General features: G+C 40.9%; 1 protein-coding gene across 1 annotated transcript; it reads left to right on the top strand.

Moving 5' to 3' along the window:
* The first annotated feature begins 77 nt into the window (after positions 1 to 77).
* Positions 78 to 26,716, top strand: si:ch211-159i8.4 (matrix-remodeling-associated protein 5). Its single transcript, XM_063488042.1, has 17 exons — positions 78 to 373; positions 7,985 to 8,110; positions 8,217 to 8,353; positions 12,551 to 12,680; positions 13,457 to 13,695; positions 15,132 to 15,283; positions 15,515 to 18,580; positions 18,704 to 18,942; positions 19,724 to 19,994; positions 20,139 to 20,339; positions 20,462 to 20,980; positions 21,128 to 21,299; positions 21,587 to 21,853; positions 21,976 to 22,102; positions 22,417 to 22,497; positions 23,431 to 24,577; positions 25,403 to 26,716. Exons 2-17 carry the CDS (start codon positions 8,024 to 8,026, stop codon positions 25,954 to 25,956), a joined length of 7,389 nt encoding a protein of 2,462 aa, XP_063344112.1. The 5' UTR covers positions 78 to 373; positions 7,985 to 8,023; the 3' UTR covers positions 25,957 to 26,716.
* The last annotated feature ends 1,216 nt before the right edge of the window (positions 26,717 to 27,932 follow it).

The following is a 27,932-nucleotide window of genomic DNA, read 5'->3' as shown; positions in this document are numbered from 1 at the left end:
GGGAGCGTAGGTGTAGAAGGGGATGGAGAAGCAGCATTCCTGACTGCACAGTTACAGAAAGGCACGGGAAAATGGAAAAGCAGTTAAACTGAAATCCAGATGCCTAAGAGACCAACAGAGGGTCAAACGAATCCACACACACACAGACAGAGCGCTCCATCCCCTCTTTTACTGCCTCCTTCTCAGACCTCGGGACGTTGGTGGCTTTACAAATCAGCAAACATCATCAGGACTAGAACATCAACTGGATCCTTTTTTTCTTGTCTACACCTGGTTTTCTTGTAAAGCTTTGTATCCTGCAGCCAAAACAAAGGACTTTGTCTATTTTCTACTAAAGCTGTTTATGTTTTCCTTCTTCTAGAGGAATTTTCAGGTGAGTCTCTGGTGGTTTTTCCTAATGAGAACTTGTTAAATGCTCCCAGATGCAGTTGTTTGAGTTGAAGTTTCAGGATGCTGTTTTCTACGTAGAACACTGGCTTTACAAGAATTGACTGTAATTTTCTCCAATTAAGAGGTTTGAAATGTGACTGTTGACTCTTAATTTCTACGTTTAACAATTGGACGTTGTCTAATAAGAGTCCAAAGACAGTAAACATGATCGTTTTAGAGCCACTTTGGCCACCAGTGTCACAGTAATTCATCTGTTTGTTGGCTTGTATAGAATTAAATTTGCCATTCTTTTGTCCACAAGTCTTAATAAAGCTGTGAATTAGCTCTCACATGAATAATGTGACATGCATGCCCACAGCCCACCAAAGTGTCCAAAGAGCAAATGTTTATACATGATTTACTATGTGCAAGACAGACTTATGTGAGACCAAATCTTTGTTTACTATAACCGGGTCCTTTGGCAACATGCATTTTAATCATACTGGTACAAATGAGCACTTCAGGCAAACAGACGGTCAACATGAATACACAGTTTAGTATTTGTTAGAAACGGCTCTGTTTTAATGACTAATGAGGACCAGCTTTCAGAAATAAGACTCCTACACTCTACAAAGACGCAACAACAGCATTTAGATTAGCTGTAAAGTCAGCTAAGCTTCCCTTCATCCACATGCTAAGCTAAAACTATAAGAGATTTACACCTGGTACTTGGAGGGAAAATCCAGATGGAATCTCCAACTAAACTACTTTAAGAAACCAAAACAAAAACTTTCTTCTCAACCTTCATAGTAGCAAAACCAACATAGAGCCTTTTTGTGTAATGCACACATTCAGTTATCATTTCGCTGTAGCTCAAGAGGCAAAGCATCCATCATGGTGTGAACGTGTGTGAATGTTAGACAGAAAAAGCATAGCAAACAGTACCTGTGTGAATGGGCGAATGAGGCAAGTTGCATAAAGTTCTTTGAGCGTTCAGGTAGAATAGAAAAGTGCTGCGTAAGTTCTAGTCCATTTACCATTTCTTCCCTTATGAGGTGATTAGGCGTTAATAAAGAATCATAACTGCCACATCAATCAGTAAATGTAACCATTATAATTGCTAGATGACCTTATGTAGACAGGGTTAGTATCTAATGGCAACACTCGGCACATAATGTTGAAAGAGATTTCTGAATGAGGATATATGGGCAGCACATGATCGCAGGCCTACAGACGTGCACGGAAAACATGTGGGAATCATATTGTAGTCGTCTCCTGACATGTGTTATCTTGAATAAAGCAGCTGTGACTTGGCTGACTGTCAGCATAATGTTTTTGACATAAAGATGTATTGGCTTTACTCCGGCATTCTTACAAGAATAATCAAAGTGAGAGGGATCTGACTTTTGATCAGTCTTCGGTGGCGGATCGTTGGCTAACAGTACTTTTACCCTAACAACACAATTAAGGCTGGGAGATATAGTATGACAAGCTCTAAAGACTTGCTTGTGGTAGGAAACTGTAAACTACATTCAGTAGCTTACTTGCACTGAAAAGCAATGAGCCTACCCGACTCTGTTACTGTTGTCATTCAACTAAAACTCTAGCTTGTCACGTCATAAGAAAAGCACCTCAAAGTACTCTTGGATATATTGCAACTACCTTGGAATGTATTGACTCTGAATACTGACTAAAGCTTAGCGTTGCTATTTTGAAGCTGTTACGCCGGCGTCATTCTTCTGCTCAATAGACCACCCATGATGTCGAGAGTTGCTGATACCTTGATTCGATTCGATACGTTCCACCAGTACACAGCTGCTAAGGAGAAGTCACTAGCAAATATTTTGATGTTGAATGACCGCTGGCTTACCATTCTTTCTGCTCCATAAAGAAATATTCTATTGTCACCTATCTTAGCTCACCATCTGCTCTTTATGAATATTGTCTGGACGTCTATCTTGTACTTACTGGGAAGAAGATGTTTGTACACAAGAATGTGAATTCTGTTCTGTTAATATCTAAAGTCTAACAAAATAAAAACAGTCATTTGTTTTGTTTTAGTATTTATTAGAAATGGCTCTGTTTTAATGACTAATGAGGACCAGCTTTCAAAAATAAGACTCCCTGACTCCAAAGACATAACAGCAGCATTTAGATTAGCTTTAAAGTCAGCTAAGCTTCCCTTCATCCACATGCTAAGCTAAAACTGTAAGAGATTTACACCTGGTACTTGGAGGGAAAATCCCAATGGAATCTCCAACTAAACTACTTTAACAAACCAAAACAAAAACTTTGATATATTTTTTTTAAAACAGTCTCCAGGAAAAAAAGTTTTATTCCTGGTGATAAAAGTGCTAAAAGTATAAAAGTTCATTGCATGATGTCATGCACATATTGCTCAAAAGTTGTCTGCCATATCCTTATACAGCAACCGATTGCAAAGATCAAATGCAGTTACCCAACGTGTTAGCAAATGGTTCCTGGACGTTGCTTGCTGTTGCTAGGTGAAATCAGTCACAAAGGGTGTGCTATTTTTGCAAGAAGATTGGTGCAGTTGCCTGTAGTCTGCATGGAAGATGCCAGCTTGTCTGCAAACACTAATTACTAGTCAAGCAGCAGAGGTGGGAAGTAACGTAGCACCTGAAAATTCTACTGAAGTGCAGTTAAGTGTAGTATTTATTTTTCTTTTTACTTTTATTATTCTGTCACTGTCACCTTTAGACATTAAAACAAACACATGAAAAGCAGTCATGTTCATCTTTTTCTAAATGTTTCTATCAGCCCAACAAACAAACTGTGTGTGTGCAGTTTGCCTCACTGTGTGTTGCTAGCTAAAGGCCCAGCTGCTTATTTCACAGGGAGACTAAAGAAAGAGAGCTAACTTCACTCACAGATGGAGAAAGATAAGAAAGACAGGAGAGGAAGAAGAGAGGGTAGTTTGAAAGGTAAGGAAGCTCAGTGATGGTTGATAAACTGGAAATGTAAAGTACATGTGGCATTATGGAGGTTTTTCATATTGTGAAATGTGCTACAAAACAAACTGAGGCAGACTAACTGTGTTTTTTAAAGGTTGCATGAAAATACTCTACAGCTTGCTGCAGGATAAATAGCTTAGTTTGCTGTGCTGTGATGGATTTAAAGTGTGTGTGAGAGTGCAGAGTGGCTGTGGTGTTCATGGTCAGAGTTAGGTTACATAAAGGGTAGCAGAGATCAACTTGAAGTTAAGTTGGTTGTATAGTGTAAAGTATAAAGACAGCATAAACAGTGGACTGTCAGTGTAGAGGATGGAGATCAGCCAGGACGACTGATAAAACATCTGCTAACATCTGGTTGAATTCAGACGTGTACACCCACACAGAGCAGCAGGTCAGCTGATCACAGCCTGTACGTTAGGAAAGTCTGCTGGAGCTCTGAATAGAAATTATTTTGAGTTGTGTTTCTTTTATTAGAATAAAATTTAGATTGAAATAAAGTTTGTATTCCCATCTACTAATATTATTTTATTATTGCATTAATGTAGCACAAGGGTCAGTTTGATTGGCATAAAAATATGTGGTAAAATTGTCCTTCAAGGAGCTACTTTTACTTTGTTACTTTGAGTACTTTTCAGAGCCTGTACTTTTTAACTTTTACTGGAGTAAAGAAGTTGAATCAGTACTTCAACTTTTACTTTACTTTTCACAGTAGTATCTGTACTTCTACTTAAGTAGAGAATGTCTGTACTTTTGCCACCTCTGCTAAGCAGTAGCAGCAATCTGCTACGAACCAAAGCAATCACAAGGAGTGTTTTGCCTCCGCTCAGGGAATACACATTTCTCCCTCGTGACCAGTGTTTGCTGGGTGGTCTTGAAACAGTCTCTAGGCCTGTGTGACTGGGGCCGTAAGCTGTGATCTTACAAGTTAACATCACGTAGTTAGTGGTCACAAACCTCATGTTTGAACAAACAAAAAAAAACTCTTTATGTGATTCGGGAAAAGTAACATCTCATAAAAGACACCAAGTGGCGTATTATATAGAGTTTCTTTGCACACTCCACACAAGGATAATCCATGTGCCAAAGTGTAAAGTGCTAGCAAAACATACCATTGACCTAAATAGAAAACCAACTTTACAGGTTACAGTATAGTTTGCTTTGCTTCATTCACTCAAGGTGTTTGAAAGTGCAGTGGAGATGAAAAGAACTGAATGGCTATAAGACAGCATGACCATATAGAAAGAAATAAAAGAAAGATTGATATATTTTGGCAGTGATATGAAGAAAAAAAAGGCTTTTGCCAGGAAACACGTGAAATTGATAAGAAACAGCTCAGAGAGTTTTGTGCTCTGCCCCTTTCAGGAGGTATATGCATTTAATCTCTGTCGGGAGAAAGCCTGAAACAGGTGCTTTATGGTTTCATAGTTCAGGGAAACCCTTTTCTCATCTCCTCATGTGTTTTCTCATGCCTCTGTTTTTTAATCTTCTTCTCTTTTGTATTTCTTTCCTTTCTTCGACCTCTTGCCCTCTCTCATTCTGTTTTTACACTTTAATTTCCAGCTTTTACTCTTTGTTTCCAGCGTTTTCAGGCGGAGAACTGTTAAAGCTGTTAAAGAAAGGGTAAAGAAGTGTTTTACCCTTTCTTCTTTTCCCCTGTGATCAGCATATCCATTCACACTGGAGACTGAGACCAAACAGACACCTTTACTGGACTGTAAAATCTATGCAGGAGCTGTCGATGAAACTGGCTCCTAGTTTTTAAGTTTTATGACATGAAGTTGCTGCTCAGGTATGTGTAACACCCAATAAACTGCAACAAAACTCCTTTTAACATGTCATTGAAAGAACAGAATGGATGATTAAAGCTACGTGGACGTTTATTGTGAATACTGTGATATCATCCTTGACCCCAAAGCTCCAGAGATTATTTTCCTTACTTGTACTTTAGCCCCTGACCTCTTCGGAATTGGCTCAGCAAAGACTCCAATCTGGCCCACTGGACAGATTTGAAAAATGAGAGGGAGGGCATAGAATTATTTGTTATAAAAAAGTAATTAAGTAACTTTTTTTAAAATAATCTAATATAGAAGTGTCTGTCTGTCACAATGGGTCTTTTGTCTTTTTTGTTTCCTTTAGTTTTGCACATTTATTTCTTACAATTTAAACCAACAGCAGGATTTCTTTATCATGTTGTAGAAAAACTCTAGAAGTACTGTTGAAAATGGCCTTCATGTTCTTATAGGGACATAGCTTGAGGATTAAATGTGTGGTTAGACATCTTTATGCTGACAGAACGGGGGGTTTCACGGGTCGGGCAGCTTAAGATCAAAGCTGACCGTATGTGGCCCACCATGTAAAAGGAGTTTGACATCCTTCCTGTAGACTCTTAAGTCCAATTCACGGTCCCACGGTTGTATCCGTTTTTTTGCAGGTCTTTGGCGACACAGAGGGAATGATTTAGAAAACTTAGCCAATGCAGAGGTCTATGAGATGTACTCGTGTGTGGTCTTTGAAAAAGTTCGTGTAGGTTAAATTGGTCAATAACTCGCTTTGGACGGAAAGCAGAAGTCACCGCAAAGAGGAAGACGTGTGGAAAAAAGCAAAAACATGAAAGGCCAAGAAGCATAGATCAGAAGCACACACAATGGCTGAAATGGAGTGTTTGGTGTTTAACACTCCATTTCACTCCGACTTGTGCATTCTTAGACGCGTGGGCTAAACCGAGAGACCAGCAGCTACGCAGACATAAACAGGAGTAGCCTCCATGATCAGGCGAGACTGCCCCATCACAGCTACAACATGTAGACGTAGGTCTGTATAGCTTCTTCCCACTACGAGTGATATACTTTGCTGGGTCCTTTAGTCTTGTTATTATGAAATTTAAACTATTCCTGGAACGTCAAAATAATGCCAAATGTTTTATTTTAACTACAAAATATCTAAAGGGGAAAAAATATTGTTTTTGACACAGAACGGTCCATTTGGGTCTTTTTCCGCTTGTGTGTGAACAGATTCTTTATTTTGATTTAAACTGTCATGACTAAATCCAGGTGATGATGACCTGACCTCTGTAATAGCAAGAAATATGAGAAGTGCACGATCGTAGATTTGTGTTGCAATGATAATAACAAATCAAATTTCACCTTGTAGGACCTCCTGTCAAACACACACACACAACCAGCTGTTAGATGAATCAGCCTGCCTTTGAGGGGCGAGAGCACAGAGACACACAAGGAAACTAGAAACCCTTGACTGGCCTCAAATGACTTAAAATATGCTCGTGATGTTTGGTTCTATCTGTTCTCTTCCTTTATTTGTATCTTATTTGGCTAACTATGTAGCAATATCATGTGCATGTGGGATTCAGTGTGTGTGTTTTTATTGTGCTTGGTTGTATGTAATTGGCATGTAACATTCTCAAAGGAGCATGTTAACATTTAAACCAGGCTAATGGCCGCCAAACGCCCTGGCACTGCAGCGGGCTACGGCTGACAAGTTGCCAGTGTTAAGTAGTTATTTTCCATTCCACTGTTTATTGTATTGCATTCTATCCTGTTCTATTTATTTGAGGTGACTTCAAAATATTAAAACCAAGTGCAGCCATTGTTTTTACACGACTATGTTGGTTATGAGAGGATTTACAGGCTACTGTAGTGACGGACAGGATTAAACCAAGTGCACTAACCTCTCCAGGATGTTTCGTCCACCTTGAGGCTGAATAGTTTGGCACGACAAGAACTACTGTCGACTTTTCCTCACGACTCTCATTTCCTTTCTCAGTGCTTCTCATGCTTTGAATGCTACCAGTGTTCTTTCCTCTGTCTCTCTCACTTTTGTTGTTCCATCACCTTGGGCTTATGGAAACGGTTACTGATGTGATTTAATTTGAGAGGCATTATGGTCATTTTTTACATTTTTACTTTCATCATAGCTCCTTAAATCTCAAATGAAATCTAAATGTAAAACGAGAAAGGGTGAGAAAGGATTCAAAAACTTAGAAGGCACTAAAAACTTCATACGGCACTGTCATTAACTTTAACATTTAACATGCTAACAGAGGCCTGCAGCGTCTGAGGTGAAGTTGTTGTAGTTTCTCTGAGCATTTCTCAGACCTTCAGGTGACTTTGCTGGGACATCCCCTCCAGATTTTGGCTTTGCATTAAGACAAACCTGAATGGTCCAAACCAGCAAAATGCCAAAACTTCAGCTTTTATAGGGGATCAGTTAATGAGGTGCATTTGATTAGAGCAGCTGGCTGCTACTTTCCCTCTGAACTCCTGTGCAAGCAGCAGCATTGTACTTAGTGTGGGGGGTCCTGTTTCACATGACTGTAGTTGGCTAAAGAATCTGCTGTATTGCATCCTTCATTATTGAAGGATTTATGCTCTGCAGCTGAACACACCTACGAAATAAAATAGTTTTTATCATTACATCATTCCTAATAGTTCGACAGCTTATTCTATCAGCAGTCCATTCCAGCATGCGCTAAGCAAGAGTGTGGTAGTCTGATGGTTTCCACTACATTATCATCTACTCCGCACACGGATCAATATAAAGAAAAGAGTGTGTTATGTGATCATGTTTGTAAGGTACACGGCACTGCGAGACATCTTTTTGTTAACACAAATCTGCACCTACAGGTGTGTTCATGACGTGATCAGTCAAACAGCCATCCAGTCATGGCACTGTGGTGGTGCGCCAAGGTCGCCCGCAGCCTGGCTACACCGTGGTTTTCCCTGCTCCTTGCATCACTGCTGTGGCAAATGGTAAAACTTTATTGAAATAAAAAATGTATAGAGGCCCATTTGTCTTCTGAATTTCTACATTTGCCTGATATCACTCCATGGATTTCTTCCTTTAAACTTCCTCTAGATCATTCCTGTCCACACTGTCCCATCCTGCCCCCGGAGCTGCAGCTGTCCAGGTGTCAGAGAGGTCCACTGTACGTTCAGACACCTCACCAGCATACCAAAAACTCTTCCTAAGGACACAGAGCGGCTGAACCTGGGGTAAGATTCCACACACATGCATGCCCACAGGAGTACTGAGACACAGTTACCAAATGTCAGTCCAAGGGGAAGAAAACTAAACACATGAAGCCATGTCGAATGCCGTGGTCTGCCTGTTTTCTTTCTGTAACGAATGATCAAGCTGCCTCGCAAATCAAGTCATGATAAATATTTTCAATTGTTTTAATGACATTAATCTTAAAGAGAAATTACAATGAAGAAGAAGGATTATTGCTTGCCATGCATTCATCTTATCAACCCGCCATATCAACTAAAGAAACCCCAGGCAGCAAGTGGCCCGTGGTGCATTTAATATGACAACATTTGCTTTAAACCCAGAAGATAAGGGCTTAGCACCAGCATGTGGTACTAGAGTAAATCTCCTAATCACTTCCATGTGGGAATTATGGATGGAGCTTTCACTGCCCTCCAGCACAGTAGGAAAAAAAAAATCACCCAGCCACTGTTTTGTATGTAACACACAGCCTTGTCTAATTATCTTGGCTCCAAACAATACATATCCATCTATCAAACTGCTCGGCAAAGCAGCACTACTGTCCACAGGAGGGGTTTCCATTTGGGTGTGAGGCTCCGTTTTGGGAAAAACCTTTCACTGCATTTCATGATTGCAGTTTGAATATCACTCCAGCTACTTACTTTTCATAGATTATTCTATTTATGGTACTTTAACTCATTATATGCATCCTAATATAAGTACTTCAGGGGGTATGTGGTCCACTAAGCACTATGCAGTGCCAACCTGCAGTTTACAGGGGGCAAACAGTTTCCATATGGGCTCCTGTTCTGTGTGAAAAGCTATCACGCCGCTGCAGCTGAATCAAAGCATAATGCATGTTTTACACTGCAGGGACAGTTACTGAAGGAATTAGAGTAAGACAAATAAAATATTAACATGAAGTTACACCCTTCAGCAAAAACTTTTTCACATCTGCAACAATATTGCACATAATATAATTGTTGTACAAGTGCAATCAAAAATGTCCAGGAAAATCTTACCTGATTCAACTGTAGCACAGCAGAGATGCTGGAACCATCTGTACTTTATGTGCTTTGAAATTAAACAAGCAGAGAGCAAACTTCAGCTCCTGTGAATCACTGCTTGGTGTAAGAGCTGTGTCTTTAGCTATGTACACCGAGGCAGTTTGTAGGTTTCCATGTTTTCTATTTTTACAGAGGATAGTAGGTAAACACAATTATAAATCACATTAATTAAGGCTTAGAAATGGACTTAACCTTGTTAATGTGATTGGTAACACCTGTGTTTGCCTATAATTTAAAGCAAAGGTTACATCATGTACGTAGCCATCAAGCCATTAAAAAGAAAAAAAACTGCTGGAAAGAATAAAAACAGTTTTCTACAGAGTATCGGACCACCTGAGGCTCATGTTAGCTTAGTTTTATAAGCTGATCTCTGTAAAAGTTGAAATTTAGTCAACAACTAAAATTAAAAAGGCTTTTTTCATCTGCTGTACGTCCATCTGAAATGAACCCAGCGTTTCTGAAGTTCCCAAAAATCCTGTTTATCTTCTTTAAATGGTGATTATTTTATTAGTCATGCCTCAATTATTCTCCACTGTGGATTAATTCATTCAGTCATTCCTCTTATACTTCTTTGAAGTCTGCCACTGGGTGGGATATGCATACTTGGTGCATTGTACGAAGGCCTGATTTAAGACCCTTTCACACAGGGAACGGCATGCACTGCGCTGACCGCTAGCTGGAGCGAACGGACCAAAATATGTTGTGCGTTCTGCCTGAAAGCGTTGGCACTGTCTCTGCTAGTGAAGAGTGTGTTGTTTCTGCAACACTCCTTTCCTCCCGAGGTCCCTGTGCCCAGGTGAACTTGTGTCATGAAGTTCATTGAACTTGAATAAGAACAGAATCAACTTTTCTTCCATATTTTTCTTCATTGTGTGGTTGAACTTAGTGCAGCTGTAGGTTCATTTTTATTGGTTGCTCAAAGGTACGTCACACCGCACATCATGTACGAGTAACCCTCACGCTGCTCTTTGCTCAGTGCAGCAGGAAAATGTTATTTGGCATTTGGACTTCTGCGATTGACCTTTATAGAGCCTGTGATGTAATCCAGGTAAGTGGCGTGCCAGCCATGACAGAAGCAAATACAGTTCTGGGACTTTTTTCTTTCCTGGATCTGAACCTGTGTTGTATTCATTATCGTTGTATTTTGTTTCAGAGGCTAACATGGTCGTTTTTCCACTTCATTTTTTGTTCCTTCCACATCTTTGTTCCCTCACGTCCATTCCAACGGTTTCCGCAATCTCCCTTCAGGAATTTACTGACATTTACAGTATGACTCCCTGATACTATGATTATTGTTCCTAGCATTGAGACAGTGATCATTATTCTGTCACTGGTAAATGTTAAAAACTTAAAAAGTAGACTTAAATGCACAGGAGGAATCAGTGGTACTAAACAGGATGATCCCAACAGCTCTGGACTGCACTGATGCGATGTGTACTTACATTTCTACGGCGGTGCACGTCCGATTACATCGCAGGTTTCCAGCTTCTGCATAGATTTCCCACAGAAGCATCTGTAATGTAAATCGTCTGTGGACAAGTCTGTGGGGCCACAAAACACAGGCAGACACATGGATGTCCGCAAGGGCCGTTGTGTTTACTGTCTGATGATGAAATTGATGTTCCATAGAGTAAAGTGGACCCTAGAGGACTCGTAGTTTAATCAAGGCTTTAACCACTACGTGTTTGATGTTTCACTAGGAAGCTTAGTACGACCAGCAGCCATGCTTACACCTGAACTCTTGACAATAATCTCTACAGTCATTTGTCTGAACTGTTGTCACTATCGGACAAAGATGCAAACTGTCCCATTGAGTTTAAGTGACCATTTTAGGAGCTGCCTGGGTAGAGCATAGAGGAATAGGCCACATGTCTTTCACTTGTTGATTGTAAAAGTTCAGAGGACAAATGACTTGTGCTTTTCTTACATGGGCTCAATCAGACATTATAAGATGTACTCGGATGCTCGCATGGCAGCGTTTGTTTAGCGTTCACTCAGACGAAATCGGACATGCGTGTTCCTACAGCTACAGCGCTCCAAAGTGAAGCCAAGAAACACTCAGAGCTACGATGCGTGAGCAGAGGCTTACGATTCCATATTGATTCCTGATGACTTTGTGTGTGGCGGCGGCGGCGTCTATCATATTAGGAACAAAGGGAATTTCAGCAGGACACTGCACAGAGAATACATTTGGAAGGGGACCACGAGCCTTTAGGGAGCAAACAGATTTAAAACTTTCCGATGACGGGACCACCCTGAAAATAAGGTGGAGGGATTTTAACTCTAAATGTTCACACCAGACATGTTTGGGTGTTTTATTTAGACTCTTGAGCCTGTTTCCTTTAGTGTAGGTTTAGAGACATGCAGTTTCCACTGTCTTTCAAAGGAACTGTTCAGTAAATGGCATGGAGGATGGTATGGACCACCTACAGCACAGGGGACTGCTGTAGCACATGGGGATTTAAAGCTGTAAGGAGATGGAGGCTGACTTCTAAACAACAAGTAGTCTGACATGCTTGAGACTCGTATAGTCAATGTGGGGCTGAGGATGTAGCTGTTTCTGATGAATGCTGACATGAATGAATGTATGGACACAAGTGCATGGCCACATACACGCTACACTTAAAGGAGCTGCTTGGCCATGAAGCACCAGCGCAGTTTTTGTGCTGATGTTGATGCCAGAAGAGGTTTTGAGGAGGTTTGCAGAGTGGTTTTGCATGGCAAAGCTATATGAAAAGTTCATAACCAGTTACTGGAAATGCTGACATATCATGATCATTTTGTCTTTATTTATTTTTTTACTCTGGAACTGTTAGAAATAATAGAAATAATATCTTAGAAACTGCGCCTACTTTCTGAACACATGTTAGGCTACTTCCTGTTTCACATTGGTGCTGTTTTAGATGTTTGTAAAGAAGATAAATCACTTGAATCTGCACATGCGTTTCCTCTGATTTAAAAATAGGAAAGCTTTAAGGAGGAAAAAACCATTGTGGGTCAAAGTCTGTCTGAACACTCTCTGTCACCCTTCCTTTTATCTGAAAGGTCACATTTACACACATAGATTGCTGAATATTGTTGCCTTCTTCGCCTTATGCCATAACAGTACCTGGTCCTGTTTGTTTTCTCTAACAGATATAACAGCCTGACAGAGGTGGAGGGGTCTGAATTCAGGTCACTGCGGCAGCTAGAAATGCTCATGTTGCATGGCAACGACATTAACACGGTTCATCCTGGAGCTTTTTACAGCCTGAGATCACTACAGGTAGAGTTTGTCTCTTTGTATACATTACACTCATATCTTGACTCAGTTTATTACAGTTGGTATAAACAGAAGGAACTGCTGCTTTTATCGAAATAAAAAGTCAAAGCTCACTGGACTCATCTCTAAAAACTCGCGATAACCAATGTGGCACTTTTCATTTGTGTCAAAGTGTTTGCACGTGTTGCTTTGTGAAGCGCTGCCTCAGAACCACTGCAGGAGAAATTTGTGAATAAAACAAACTTGATTAGGTCATAAGTGGAAACTTCATTCAACAGCCAAGTTTACTTCTGCGTCACACTCTGTAGATCAGAATCTCTTTCTACCAGTGACATTAAATGTTTTTTATGGAAACACAGATTACAATGAAGAAATGATAAGTGTAAAAGAAATGAACACCAATGGCATAGAGTGTATGCACAAAGTCCAATTCAATCTTCTCCTGTGTAAACCACATATAAGCCAGTAATTAGCTGTTCTTTGATTGCTTGACTAAAGTTGCAGTGAGTCCTGTTGGGTCCAGATGGATCCGATCAACGCCTAAGTTAGCTTTTTAAACACACCAATGATCCATGCAATTACATCAGAATTAAAAATGAGAGACTCTAGACTTTATTACTGCACATTAGACAGGTGGAATGAGGCTCAACTGCAACTGCCTGATTACTCTTGTGCTGTAGCAACATCACAGGCCAACTAAAGACCGCAGCAATCTTTGAAAATGTCTTTCAGTTTGGTGCTTCTGTCTTTTCATAGTTCTCTCATTCACTATTTTACAGATCTTGAAGCTGAGTTACAACAAGCTAACGTCAATAAATCCTGGTTTGTTCGAGGGTCTTGTCAGTTTGATTCGTCTCCATTTGGACCACAACCTTATAGACTTTATAGAGCCATACTCCTTTTCTGGCATGACCTCCCTAAAACTCCTGCAGCTGGAGGGGAACCTTCTCAAAGAGGTCCACCCGCATACCTTCATAACAGTGTCAGTACTAGGACACTTTTGGACCTCAGGACTCAAGTAAGATATCAAGAAATTTATCTGAAACTAACTTAAGGTTATTGAGTTTGTACCTAATTATCTATTTACATTATTTTGATTGGAAGTAAATATACGCAAGTAAGCCAAGCCGTTCAAAATATGGTTCACAGTGTAGCTCTCTACTAGGAAACCTTGTACCCTGGCATTCATTTAGAAACTGGAATGGCTCAAAGAACCTGACAAACAAACGTAAACTCTGTGCGGTTCTCCTTTGAGCACTGCATACTTATGCTATAAGGCACCACAGCACAAAAGAAATTATTACAACCATGTGTAATGAATTTGCTATCTTGTTGCCTATTAAATGGTTGCCATGAAAACCAGGTCTGTAACCAGTTTAAGTCAGCTGCTGTCTTCATGAGGCCTCAAGATGGCAATGAAATGAAAATTAATGGAGTCGGTCTGCTATCAGTTTGTACTGTAATGGACTTGAGTTGGTAATTCCATGCAGTCTGTTTCTGATAATATAGTGATTAGCTGTAAATATAATTTTTAAATAAATAAACAAAAATAAATTACCATCTGCATTTGCAGAAATTTACATCAACTTGAATTCAAAGGCTGGGGCTGGAACCATACTGATCTAAAACTGAAATTCTTCCAGAAGTAGTGACATAGCTGCTGTCATTTAACTGTAAAAGGATTTAGGTGTTCAGAAATCTTGAGTTAGGATGCCTTCTAACAGATGACCCGTGCAGTCACCTTCCATTAAAAGTGGTCAGTCAGACCAGTTGGTAACCACAGCTACTGAAAACTGGCTGCTAAATATCAAAAAATCCAATGAAATCACCAGGCAACAGCAGATTTCACCTAATTGTAAGGATGCTGCCATCCTATTTTTTATTTCTTTTTTTGGTTTGCATGGTGCCACCAATAGAAATGCTAATGTCCCATATTAGCCAGCTGATGGTTGTGAGAGCAAACCCAGACTCATGCCTTAACAAACTGGAGCTGTGTTTTGGATTGCGTAATACTGAAGTAGGCAGAGAGATGTACTGTTTTTCTTTAAGCAGCATAATGTCTGATTACAAGTGAAATTTTATGTGTTTTTATGCGTTGAATATAAGAGGACACTTCTTAGAGGACTTTAGCTCCCAGTGCAAATGATAATAGCCCCCAAAAATGATTGTTTCAGTAAATGTATGCTTACTCTCAGACCAATCACATATGTGTTGCTCAGAAATTCCTCTTAGAGTGTAGCAACGTTCAAACAGAAGCTAAACAGGACCTCAAAAACAGTGTTTAAAGAGCTTTGATAGTTCCTAAAATTCTTGCATTGTGGGTCTAGGATAGGATGGGACACAGGTAATACATGTGTTTCCTTTCAATATGTGCAATGTATTCAACAATCCTTCCAGTCCCCATCACTCTGGAGACCCTTTAACAAAGACACCGTGTAAATGTTTTTGTCTCAGACACTTACATCTATCAGACAATCTGTTGGAGCAGTTACCTGCCGGAGCTCTGCAGACAGCTCCCAGACTTGAGCTCCTCTCGTTACATGGTAATCCTTGGACCTGCGACTGTCAGCTCCACTGGTTGATGGAATGGAGCTCCACACATGAAGGTATGAAAGCATAACCCTAGCCCTATGTCATCACATGAGCACTTGAAAAGCCTGGAAACATAGCATGCTCTTTTATTATCATTAAATATTTTTTATGGTACATGTACTTTCTCTAATTCATTGTAATTTCACTATTTCACCTTGTTTTCCTATCATCTCTAATATTTTCCCTTATATCTTCTCAATGCCTTACTTTTCCCTCCAAACTTTTTTTCCCTCACATCCTTCCAGGAGTAATAAAGTGTAAGAAGGAACGTGGATCCAAAGACATATGCCCACAGTGTTCCTCACCTCAGCACCTGAATGGGACCCTTTTTCTCAGGTTAACTCCAGACAAGCTTTCATGTGAACGACCGGCTCTTCGTTCCCCTCTCAAAAAGTGGGACAATCCAGTGTGGGCTGAATCAGAAGCAGAGCCTGACGCTCCATACACTCGGGACTTTGAAAAACCTTTAGGTCATCTGACCATTGTTCTCTCAGATAGCCATGGAAACAGTGCTCATGTGGCATGTGATGTTCGCCATCCTGAAGACAGTTCACCTATGACGTGGGCGGCAAATCCAGGTTCACCTAGGGACTTATCTGTCAATGTATCACTGGTGACTGCTATTGAATGCGAGATTGATCGAGAGAAATTGCAAAATCTGTGGCAACTGGTTGCGTATTACTACGAAAGCCCTGCAATTTTGGAGAGAGGTCATCAGAGGGGAAATGCAAGTAGAGTAACCTATCAGTACACACAAGCTGTGAATGAGAACTCTCCGTATTTCACAGAACTAAAAGGGTATTTGGTAGCAGAACCCTCATGGCTGCTTCAACCCAGAGTCACTTTGAGGCTTAATAGAAAGCAGACAACGACCAAGAAACTGGTGATGGATTTCACTACTTTAATAACAAAGGACATCAACATCCACAGGGTTGAAGATGACAGTGACTTTGCGTCTTCCTGGGCACTAATTCGCAGAGGGACAGCAGGACGCGTTCAGATTGCTCTTGAAGGGTCAAAGGTTAACTTAGAGTGCAGTGTTATTACATCTGATCCACAGGTGAAAATGGAGTGGATGCTTCCAGATTTGTCCGTTGTGGAGGATGTAACTGATAAAATACACATTTCTGAAAATGGGCGGCTTGTGATTTTGAATGCCACACTGTCTGACTCCGGTGTCTACCACTGTGTTGTCAGAACTAAAGCCGGTGTGGACTTGATGCCCTTGAGACTCACCATCAAAGAGCGCTCACTGAGTCCAACAGCTTTCAATGGTGAGAAAATTACAGTTGAGAGAGGGAACACTTTCTCTCTTCCTTGTGAGGTGACCTCGGCTCATCCCAGTCACACTATATGGTATCTACCCAGAAATCAAGTTCTTCTCCCCACACAACAGACAAGAAGAGCAGAAGTGATGGAGAATGGGACGTTGGTTGTACGAAGACTGACACTAGAAGACGCAGGGGAATATAGCTGCTTGGCCTCCAATCTGTATGGAGCTGACATGCTGACTCACATAGTGGAAGTCAGGGGAGAAAAGGCTTCTGAAAGGACTAAAGTACAAACTGAGAAAGAGCATCCTATTTTGACAGTTGCTTTGGAAGAAGGAGACGGCTCAGGGGGAGATTTTCAAGAAATTGTGCGTCCTTTTTCTACACAACTCCCTGAGAAGGTGGGATCGAGGCAAAGGAATCCTAACGGTTTTTCGAAAAGGATACGAATGAAAGATTCAAAGAGAAAACCTAATAAATCCATTAAGGAGTTGGATCCAAATCGTTGGGCAGAGATACTGGCAAAAGCTAATGCGAAACCAAGTGCTGCTCTGCCCACTGAGCAGACACTTGAGGAGCCAAGCACAGTAATCATCCAACCAAGTACAGCCAAGCTTACAACTGCAGTTGCAACTATGGTTAATACTGCTGCTTACAACTTACATCACACCACCACACCTCCTGATACCAGGATAGAATTGACAGATTTTCCTATCAATGTGAAACTTAATCCTGAGGTACATTCAAACACAGGCCAAAAGGAGAATGAGAAAAAACACTCTGAAACATTAGAAAGTCAGATTCTTCAGACTGCTTCTCCCAGGACTACAGTTCCTTCTGGAGTTCATCAGTCAGTCGAACAGTCAGAAAATAAGCACTTAGGAGAGGGAGGAAGAAACGTTGACTTTGTTTCTGCTGGTGCAAACAGAAGAAGGCGCCCTTACAGACGTAGAAAACCCCCAGTGAGAAGAATCCACCCACATCTTAACCCCCTCTATCATTCATCAAACAAACCCCAAACAACTCTTCCCCCAACAACAACCACCACTCCAATGACAACAACGCCCATTACAACTACCACTACTACAACTACAACAACTGTTCCAACCACAGTGGAAAGCTATGAAACCTTATCTGCTGAGTATCAGACAGAGGAAGATGAGTACTATGATGAATATAATTACAAAACTGGTGACAGTTTGGATGCTAAGGAAGATTTAGATAGTGAAATCCTTATTACAGCTCAGGAGCTTGGCATTAGCATTACCCCCTTTCCATCAGTTAAGGAAACTAATCCCCACGTAGGTCATTTGCCAGGTAGAAACCATTTTCCTAATCCAAAGACAATCGTCACTCCTAAAAAAAATAATTCAGCTATACGGCCTATTGAAGAAAAGATGAAGGATGTTGTACACTTAAAGAAACCCGAGATAAATAAAGTAGAGATGACAAAACAAACTCAAGGAAATGGCATCAACAATAAAAACCTGCTTCTAAAAGCATTGGAGGAGCAAGAGAAATATCAAATAGAGACAGAAGGAAGAAAGAAAGACACAGAAAAGTTGGTTACAGAGAGCTACAATACACGAGATATCTTTAGGTCAACAACACAACCGAGATTTTACACTCGACCTTCACCAGAGAAAAAAACACTAACGCATGCAAAATCTTCATCCTCCAACATCTTTACATCACATTCAGCAAGAGGTGGAACGAGAGATGAGGGCACACAAAGAGAAGACAAATGGATACACAAACCAACTGTAAAGCCTCAAATGAGCAATTTCCCCGTAATGGAGCCCCTTCACCCCTGGCTTCATCAAACCAACCAGGGAAGAGGACAAACTACCACCCAGAGGGTTACATATGGAAACCAAGACAGAAACACAGGAAGGCACACTAATGTGAATCCAGGCAGGCATTTCCAGCCTCCCAGAGTCCCTCCAACCTCTAGCTGGTCTTTACACCATCATCATCATCATCATTATCCCCTCTACCCTTCCTGGCCAGGACAAAGATCTTTACCTCATCAAAGACAAGGTAAATAAAGTAGCATGCTATAATTTCCTTTCTAAAAGGTGTGGGTTGAGCACACAACAATATTAGTTTTCTTATATTTTCTGTCATTTTAAGCCTTATTGCAATTCATGGTTCTCATCCTAGGGTCACACCCTGCAGCTCTCCCGCACCCATGGGCTCATGGCGCATTTGTCACCAACAGACCAGAAATTACAGCTGAAACAGTCAAACCCACACCCACTGTTTCAGGAGCAGGGACTATCAGACTGACTTACTCAAACACCCACCTATCCCAACATCATCGTCAGAATCATCATGTGGATGGCATGACCCAAACAAAAGACCAACTGTTTCTAACCAGGCTGAGGAACAGATACAGACAGGTATAATGGGGGGCTTGGGGCTGGTATAGAGTTCACATGGTTTCTTTTGTCTAATTTTGTATGTAAATATTCATAAGAAAATGTCTGGCAGAGACATGCTCATATTGGACAACCTCACAAAAATAGCACAACTGTCTTAGAAGACCAAAAAATGGTACCATGCTCTTTCTGTTGCAAAGTTGTGAGGTATTGCAGGTCTATTGTCTTTTTTCACATCATTATGTTGTATTACACAAGATAAAATAATCTACCATCAAGAAAAATGTTCATTCCCTACAGAGATGCCCTTTGTTGACCAGTCTAAAGAGGTTTTTCTTTGATCATCTGAACTCCAAAGCTGAAGAGCTTTTTGCTTCTTTAGGCCCAGGGTAATGATCATGTGGCTCGTAGGCTTGTAGGCTGGCATTATGGTTCATGCTTCCTATTAATCTATTAATCTACATGCTTAATCTAATGTCTTGTGCAGCAGACAGGCCTTTGGAAATAAAATCTGTGTGAATAAATTCACCACAGACAGTTAGCATTAGCTCTTAAATAAAGCATTAGCTACTGAAATCTGAGGTTTGACTTTTTTAAACTGAAAACAAAGCTAAATGGAAACTTCATTTAGAACTTGAATGTGTATTGAGTCCAATATCACACATGTGGGATGATAAAGTTTCATGAAAAACTTTTTCAGTATCTGAGCTCAGTTTGGCTTTTTTCTTGTAATAGAAATTATGTTTATTTGAAAAATGTTGACGTTATAACAAAGGATCATGCTTGATTTGTATTTTTCCAGGCACAGCTTGATCGCATTGCTCAGCTGGGGAGAATAGTTACACCCAAACCACGCCCTAGTTACTACAATACTCCACCCCCCTTACTGCCTAAACCCAACCTTCCATCCCAACATAGACCTTACACCCCCAAACCAGCAGTGCCTACTGCCTCTTACACAAGCAACCTTCAGCCCGCAAACTCTGCTAAGCCTTCATCATCATCATCATTCTCTGGTTTCATGCCGACTCCTCTTCCCTACCATCACACCACCGCTGGGGCTTTGCATGAAGGTTGGTGGCCTGTTGGATGTATGGTCATTTGAAAGAGTTATAATATAATATAATATAATATAATATAATATAATATAATATAATATAATAGATGTTGTTTAGAAATTAATTCTGATAATACTGATGCTTTGATTAATTTAATAGCAGGACGAATTAGCTCCCGCCGTCCTACAGCTGCACCTCCTTTCCGATGGATGTTTGAAGGTGGTGGTGGTGGGGCTAAACCTCGCATTACCACAGTTACCACAGCAAGCGTGTCAGTGCTGGCAGAGAGTGATGTCCTCCTGCCGTGCAAAGCAACCGGGAATCCTGAACCCAATGTTGCTTGGACGAAAGTCTCAACAGGTAAGGCACAATTTACCGTGTGCTCGACTTTCAGCTCTGGTCTGGTATTAAATAGGTCTGCCATTTATTTTTTTCTACTAGCAGAAATTCTTAGAAGTCTTTATGGTTTGGTCTCTCCTCAGGTGCCACTATCCCAGCTAACAGCAAGCACGGTACCCGCTTTGAAGTCTTCAAAAATGGAACTTTTGTTATTAAAAACATCCAGCTTCAGGATCGAGGACAGTACCTTTGCACAGCCCAGAACAGGTTTGGATCAGATCGGATGGTCATCACCTTAGCTGTCCAAACTGAGGCACCCAAGATTCAACCACCCAAGAACACAGAGATATCAGTCTACTTAGGAAAAAATGTGTTTCTGGACTGCCTGGCCTCTGGCAAACCACCAGCCCAGATTTCTTGGATTCTCCCAGACAAAACATTTGTTCGTGATGCCGGGACTCTTTACACTATCCTCTCTCCAATGTCTCTGCTTCAGAATGGGACCCTTCACATTCATTCTGCTAATTTCTCCAGCAAAGGGAACTATAAATGTATTGCAAGCAATGCAGCAGGTGCAGATACAATTACTTATCATCTGCACATAGCAGCTCTGCCTCCAAGCATAAGCGAAGAAGCACTGGATAGTGTGATCATTGCTCCAGGTATGATACAGAAGCAGAGATTTTCCAGTAATTTGAATTCACACAACAAAAAATATTGTCATCTACATTGAAAGTGTTTTTAAAGACATGGCTGAAACGTTCATAGAATCATTACCCTTCTAAACCAATAAATCTCTGTCCAACCAGGCAGAAGTGTCTATCTTCACTGCTCTGTGAAGGGCGAACCACCACCTGCTCTCAAGTGGACGCTCCCAGCAGGTGTCCAAGTCAAACCATCACAGTTTCTGGGACGCAGGCTGTTTGTCTTCCCAAATGGGACACTGTTCATCAAGAATGTTCTGCCATCTGATGGTGGGAGGTAAGAGATGGCCAAAATAATTAAGTAATTGTATGTATGAATGCAGCTATCTTGGCTCTATCTATTTTCATAAGTCATATAAATTGTATTAAATTCCCGTGACACAGGGATTGGCATGCAGTTTTCTTTAAAATAACATTACTGATCAACCATTAGCGGGTTTTAAAAATCGTGCGTTCCAAGCAGCACAGATTTATGAGTAAACTCCAGTATGGTTGTTCTTATGTTCTTCTGTGACAGCTGAGTTGTTTAAAAGGTGTCACTAAGCTGTGATCAGTCTCTCACAGGTATGAGTGTTTGGCCAGTAACACTGTGGGAATTGCCAAAAGAACAATCCAGCTGGATGTGAGAGCAGATTCCTCTTCCTTCTCTCGCCAACCTCCTCCTCCTCTTCCCATTCCTCCAACACACCGGCATGCTACCCCATCCCATCAACACACCGTCTCAGCTATGTATGGTTCTGCTGTTTACCTCCATTGTCCGGAGTCTACTGACTCCACGAGAGGGACCATCTGGCAACTACCATCCAAAACGATCCTGGATCATCGATACAGGTAACTGAAATGTCCCATTTTGTGAACCAGTACTAACAAAGAGATTACTCAAAATGTTTAGGTTGCCTTTAAACCAAACTGCTTTAATCTCAGTGCCTTTTCTCTCCCCCATCTGCCTCCAGTCCAGAGAGACCAATTAAAGTTTTCCGTAATGGGACCCTAAGGATTCTTCAATTAACTGAGCTGGATGGTGGAAGTTATCTGTGTGTCTTCCAGCGACCCAATGGAGAGGACATGGAGCTTTTCCAGGTAATAACAAGTCAGAGCAATTTGGGGCCAGTTCATTTTGTTGCCAACTCTTTGGAAGCTCATTAGTATCTCTTCCTTGTTGATAACTATTAATGTTCGAAAATTCTAACACTGTGCCTTCCATTAAAGGTGAGGTCTGTCCTCACTGTTTTGTTTTTTTAATGTGGGCTGAGTAAAGCTAAAGCAGCTGATGTGTCAGTGATGAATACTAAAAGTGGATTTTCATAACTTTCACCAATATGTAGCTGATGAGAAATATGAACCAAGGTTTGCTGTTATTTACAATAACATACTTTATGCATTTGTTTTATTAGGTTGAGGTGTTAATGACCCCTCCGAAAATCGAACATGTGAGGATGGCACAGACCAGGGTCACTTTTGGGGAAAACTTCCAGGTATATATCTGTGTGTGATAACTCTAGTCTATGCCAGATCATTGAGTCCATTGTTTCAAGAAAAACAGTAATTTCAGGACGTTTGCCCCGGAAAGAACCCTGAACACTTGATTCCTAAAGTTAAGGCATCTGGTGCTCTGTTATGCTTAGAGTCCTCTTCTCCCATAAGTGCGAAGAGTGACTGCAAATCTACATCTAAATCATTGTTAGCAACATATAGATGAATATCAGCTAATGTTACATTAATTCTATGGTGGAAAAGTCTAAAGAGACATCCACACAAATTGCTTTGTAGCTAATTGTTGGTCACTAGCAAACTAGCAAAATATTTTCCACATTGTAATATGCCAATCACCTGTATGCTCACCTTAAGGTTGAGAAATGTTTAACTCAGGACTGACAACTTCAGGTTGCTAGTGAACTTTGTGAACATCATTGACTTTCTATGGTCTCACCATATCATTGCTAGTTGCTTCCTGTGTGGGCACCCCTATTCTATATTTAATTGTTAATAATTATTCATGCTTATATTCATAATCATGAATAATTATTTATATGTATTATTTCTCTCATAGCAGAATCTATACTAATAAGTATATTAAGACCAACTTTCATGTGGGTCTTAAAACATCTTTGCACAGCAGAGCAGCCAATCAATCGATGTCATGAGGCGTTTTTGGTTTTCTGAGGCACAATGTGACCTAACAGTTCACTTTACTATGTGCTAGTTTTTCCTTTGTATGATTTAGTTCTACTAATGGAAAGATTATCAAGCTGTTATTGAGCAGGGTCAGGATGGGCTGATGACTCAAACAGACTTCATGTTTCTTTTAACCACGATTCTTCCATAATACATAATTCTTCATACCCAGTTGTATAGATCAGCTGTTTGGATTCATCGGTATACTTGCCTCTCCCCTACCTTCATTCTAGGTGGACTGTGTGGCAACTGGCCTACCCGATCCAGAAGTTTTCTGGAGTCTTCCAGATGGAACAATAATCAACAACGCCCTTCAGTCAGATGATAGCGGCCTTCGTAACCGCCGATATGTTATGTTTGGCAATGGAACTTTACTTCTCCAGCAGATGGGCAAAAAAGATGAGGGTGACTACACCTGTTATGCCAAGAACAAACTGGGAAAAGATGAAAGAAAAGTGAGCGTCAAAGTGGGACCAAATGCTCCGAAAATTAGATTCAAGTCACAGTCACTAGTGACGATAAAACTGGGAGAATCAGCCAAACTGAGTTGTGAGGCAACTGGTGAACCTACACCTAGAATCACATGGATCTCACCACAAAAGGATGTCATACCAGCATCATCCGACAAATTTCAGATTATGGATGGTGGAATGTTACTCGTAAAGAAAGTGACACTGTCTAGTGAAGGAATATATACATGTTTGGCACGAAATTCAGCTGGTGATGATGTAAAGAACATAAAAGTTGAAGCTGAGCCCCAGGAACCCTTTATCAATGGTGTGAAAGGGAGGAGTACCACCAAGGTTTTGGGTGTATCGTACCAAACAGCACATCTGCATTGTAGAGTGGAAGGAAAACCCGAACCAAGAGTCTGGTGGGTTACTCCTTATGGCCTCTCACTCCCAGCACCCTACCTCGGAGGTCGCTTTCAAGTCCATCAAAATGGTACCTTGGAGCTGAGGGGGTTAAGGAAAACAGATGAAGGGAGGTATATGTGTCTAGCAAAAAACAACATGGGGGAAGCCTCACTTTTGGTTGAATTTGATGTAGCATCATTAGCAGAGAAACCTACTTTTTCTGTTCCCAATATTGAGATCTTACCAATAAAGCCAGATGGAGGGGAACTGATTCTTGAGTGCTCTGCCCGTGGCAAGCCAAACCCAGAGTTTTCATGGATACTACCCAATGGCACATTGTTGATGCCTGGTGCTAGACTCCAGCGGTTCACCCATTATTTAGGCAATGGAACTCTGCGGATCTCTCGACCAGTTCCAGCTGATAAAGGAGTGTATCGGTGCCTAGCAAAAAATGTTGCAGGACAAGCAGAGAAACGTTTTGCCCTGGAAGCTGGGAGAAAGCCAGTGATCAGAGGATCTACAGGTATGTTTGGGGTTTTTTAGCCAAAATTTATGAAACAGAAATGTCTTTTGTTATGTGTCGTTCATATGTGAAAAAGAAAGAAATATATTTGTGTAATGCCCGCTGTCTTTGGACCAAGACCAGTTTTAATTATTTTCCCACTTTTTAATAGCGACTGCAAAATGTGTCTGTTTGACCAAGAGCACTTCCTCTTAAGCAGCGGTCCCCAACCCCCGGGCCATGGACCAGTACCGGGCCGTGAGTCGTTTGGTACCGGGCCGCGAGAGTTGAGTCTCGGGTGTGAAATTTATGGTTTTCAGGGTTTTTATCATTAACTCAGCTTCCCTGGGTCATTTCCCGTGTTGTAGTTGTGCATCTTATTTTGAAAGAAATATTTACCTGTTACCATAGCGACCAGAGAGCACTGAGGGGCAGAGAGGAGGATGTTACTCTCAGTGTTGTTGGCGCATTTCAGGAGGACGCTGCTAATAAAGTTACACAATTACACAGTGAATTCACATTTATTATTATATTTACAGAATACCACAGTTTTTGTCTTGGTCGTATCATTTATTTTGTTGTATTTATCCGCGACACATTAAAGGCTGGTCCGTGAAAATATTGTCTGACATTAAACCGGTCCGTGGCGCAAAAAAGGTTGGGGACCGCTGGTCTTAAAGGTTTTAGTTGTTTTGGTCTGCACCCAAGTATGATTTTTGTGTTCAGAGGTTCTGCCAAAGAGTCAATGCATGTTTGTGTTATCTCAGTTCTATCGTATCATTGTATTTATTGTGTCTATCCTTTGAGCAAGAAATTATCTTACTGTTACAATTTGACTTTTTCCAGGTGGGATGAAGATCACTTATGGCCTCAATCTGAACTTGCCTTGCACTGTGGATGGCTGGCCGCAGGCATCAATCACATGGATCCTGCCCAATGGTGTTGTTTTGGACAAACCTCAAACTATTGGCCGAATATCTTTCTTTTCCAATGGTACGCTCCAGCTCAGGCAGATGGCTACCTTTGACAAAGGAACATATATTTGTAAAGCCTCCAACTCTTTCGGGTCGTCAGCACTATCCTACCCAGTCACTGTGATGGTGTTCCCTCCACGAATCACAAGTACAATGACTTCCATCACCAGAGCGAACAGGGGATCGCCCGTGATGTTAAAGTGTGTCGCAACTGGTATTCCCAAGCCAGACATTTCATGGACGTTACCTGGGCGCACCACACTGGTTCCCCACAGCCGGCACACAGTACAGGGAGGAATTCATATGACAGAGGAGGGCAGTCTGGTCATACAGAACCCTGTGCTCATGAACTCTGGTATTTACAAATGCAACGCAAAAAATGCCCTCGGAACAGATTTCAAATCGACGTACTTACAAGTTGTTTGAATTACTTTAACAATCATTTGTATTCAGAATATCTCACATGGTCTGGATAGGATTTTTTTCCATTAGGATTTGAATATATCGTCAGTGACGAGGCAGATTTAAAGCTGGTTGACTAATGGCTTCGCTTGAGATTTCACGCACTGCAGTTTGAAAATGAACATTTATTATTTGTGAAGCGTAAATCACGTTTTTTGATTGTTTGTTTGTTTTTTGCAGACGTTTTGTTCAGTATACCTACTGATCCTACAGGTCTTTTGTCCTGTTGCAAGCACGTCTTCTCGGCATTACTCCCATAGATGTGATCTCACGTTACCCTTATAACATTATAGTTTATTAAATTTTACTTCCCTAAAAAATTGTTGCCACTTAACAGCAAGTTCTGTCAGCTAACATACCTTCATGCTTTACTTTCTGTACCCACCATCTGCATACAGTATTGCAGTTTTTTGTTGTTGGCAGATTAAAGTGTTTGTATAAAGATTCAACAATTCATGGTACAAAAGAGTAGAGCTTACTGCAGACATCTGTAAGTCCTAGCTGTGGAGCGATCATAAACTGCTTGTTTGCTAAGTACCATACATGATAAACTTTCAATGTCTCTTTTCTATGAGGATTCAATTACCTCTTATTACTACAGTGTGTTTGAGCAAATAATTTAGTGTATGTATCAATATCATTTATTCATGTTCATAATGGTGGGAAGGATTAGTTCATAGCTGGTTGTGAACTATTAACAAAATATGTAAGTACATAATTTATAAGTTAGTAATAAAATATCCAGTTTTTTATTGTTTTTTGTTGTTTTTATTGTTCTTTTCTTCTCTGTTTGTTTTTTGTTCATTGAGTTTTGTCTAATTTATGCTAATTATCAGTGTAGCCAGAAAGTGGGAAATTTGTGGGTTTGCATTGTGCATTGAACTTGCTGCAGATGGTGATTTAAATGCAGAATGACAGAGGCCTTCTTCTATATAACAATATAGCCACTTTGCAAGCAATTGACTCCTCTATCAAAGACATGCGTGGTATACAAGTTGTGGGAGTCGCCAATCTGTGTGAGATTGATTACAGTCAGTCCAAGTGGGACTAAGTTGTTTGGAGACAGGTTTCATCCCACCAGAAAACCTGTGCAATTACCTTGCAGTCAAAAGTGGTCACACAGAGGTTGCGGGTGATCCTCTTTATGACCATCTGACCACCATTACTACTTGCAGTTAGTGGGCAACCTCCACACATGCCATAGTCCAGCACTGGTTGGTTGTTATTTTTGGAGTCTGTAAAACTCTCTGAGTCCAGGATGAACAGAGTAGATGTTTATCTCATCCTTGGGTTTGAGCCCTTCCCCGCCTCATTCTGACCATCAGTCATATTCATCCCTTGCACTTCATACAGTACATTCAATTTCAATTCAATTCAATTTTATTTATGAAGCACCAAATCACAACAACAGCTGCTGAAATGTGCTTTATATTGTAAAGTAAAGACACAACACTAATACAAAGAACACAGAGAAAACCCCAACAATCGGAACAATCAGAACAATCAGCAAGCGTGGGCGACGGTGGGAAGAAAGGAAACTCCAGCAGAACCAGGCTCAGGGAGGGACGGTCATCTGTCATGACCGGTTTGGGGGTGAGAGGAGGAAACCAGCACAAAGAGAGCCAGAGACTAATAATAACCATTGATTAAATGCAGAGAGGTGTATAAACATATAATGAGTGAAAAAAGGTGACTGAAGAAGAAACAATCAGTGCATCACAGGAAGCACCCAGCAGCCTGCACCTGCTGCAGTGTAACTAAGGGAGGATTCAGGATCACCTGATCCAGCCCTAACTGTGTGCTTCATCAAAAAGGAAAGCCTAATCTTAAATGCAGGGTGCAACACATGCATCTAACATATGACCTCTTACTCTTACAATGACAATGGGGCTGGTGTGGCTTCTCACCAAGTATGTTTTACGACAAACACACACTCACCT

This window comes from Pelmatolapia mariae, linkage group LG2 (assembly GCF_036321145.2).
Source record: "Pelmatolapia mariae isolate MD_Pm_ZW linkage group LG2, Pm_UMD_F_2, whole genome shotgun sequence".
Classification (NCBI taxonomy): domain Eukaryota; kingdom Metazoa; phylum Chordata; class Actinopteri; order Cichliformes; family Cichlidae; genus Pelmatolapia; species Pelmatolapia mariae.
Note: the sequence above shows the minus strand (reverse complement) of the source record. Positions and strands in the feature narration are given on the sequence as shown.

Bases quoted from the DNA above. Each gene is read 5' to 3' on its own strand.
- si:ch211-159i8.4 (XM_063488042.1), top strand. From the start codon at position 8,024: ATGGCACTGTGGTGGTGCGCCAAGGTCGCCCGCAGCCTGGCTACACCG. The intron at 8,354-12,550 runs GTAAGATTCCAC...TTTCTCTAACAG, and splicing joins ACAGAGCGGCTGAACCTGGG to ATATAACAGCCTGACAGAGG. The intron at 24,578-25,402 runs GTATGTTTGGGG...GACTTTTTCCAG, and splicing joins AGTGATCAGAGGATCTACAG to GTGGGATGAAGATCACTTAT.